The 908-nt window shown below is 44.5% G+C and overlaps 1 protein-coding gene across 1 annotated transcript in view; it reads left to right on the top strand.

Annotated features, from left to right (window-relative positions):
- The window catches only part of prkn (parkin RBR E3 ubiquitin protein ligase), a 28,712-nt gene that overhangs the window by 9,242 nt on the left and 18,562 nt on the right, over positions 1-908 (top strand). Inside the window, exon 2 of the mRNA XM_050070567.1 lies at positions 404-543. Coding sequence (XP_049926524.1) covers positions 404-543 — 140 coding nt within the window. The remainder of the gene's footprint in view (positions 1-403; positions 544-908) is intronic.

Genomic DNA, 908 nt, shown 5'->3' with positions numbered 1-908 from the left:
AGTATGTCAGTATTCCTGCAGTATGTCAGTACTCCTACTGTATGTCAGTATTCCTGCAGTATGTCAGTACTCCTACGGTATGTCAGTACTCCTACGGTATGTCAGTACTCCTGCTGTATGTCAGTACTCCTATAGTTTGTCAGTACTCCTATAGTATGTCAGTATTCCTGCAGTATGTCAGTTCTCCTGCTGTATGTCAGTTTTCCTGCTGTATGTCAGTATTCCTGCAGTATGTCAGTTCTCCTGCTGTATGTCAGTTTTCCTGCTGTATGTCAGTACTCTGATAGTATGTCAGTACTCCCTCTTTATGTCAGTTCTCCTGCTGTATGTCAGTACTCCTGCTGTATGTCAGTACTCCTACAGTGTGTTGTGTGTCTCACTGTGTGTACCTATGTGTGTACAGGTGGGCGTGGCATCTATGGATTCAATGGGTGTGGTCACAGTACGTTCTTCGTGTACTGTAAAAGTTGTCGATCGATCCAACCAGGAAAACTCAGAGTTTGTTGCCGAAGCTGCAGACAGACAACGCTGACGCTCAGCAGGGTGAGTCAGCTGATCCCTGACTATGTCACAGGCTGATGTCATCTGTAAACACATTTAGATCAGGTTTATATCTACTGACTGGTGGTGATGATGATGATGATGATGATGGCGATGCTGAGGATGGTGGTGATGATGGTGATGATGATGATGGTGATGATGATGATGATGGTGATGATGATGGTGATGATGATGATGATGGTGATGGTGATGATGATGATGGCGATGCTGAGGATGGTGATGATGATGGTGATGGTGATGAAGATGATGATGATGATGATGGTGATGGTGATGGTGATGATGGTGATGATGATGATGGTGGTGATGATGATGATGGTGATGATGATGGTGATGATGGTGATGATGAT

The sequence above is a fragment of the Epinephelus moara genome, chromosome 19, assembly GCF_006386435.1.
Source record: "Epinephelus moara isolate mb chromosome 19, YSFRI_EMoa_1.0, whole genome shotgun sequence".
NCBI lineage: Eukaryota > Metazoa > Chordata > Actinopteri > Perciformes > Serranidae > Epinephelus > Epinephelus moara.
The sequence above is the reverse complement of the archived record's forward strand: the minus strand, read 5'-3'. Positions and strand labels throughout refer to the sequence as shown.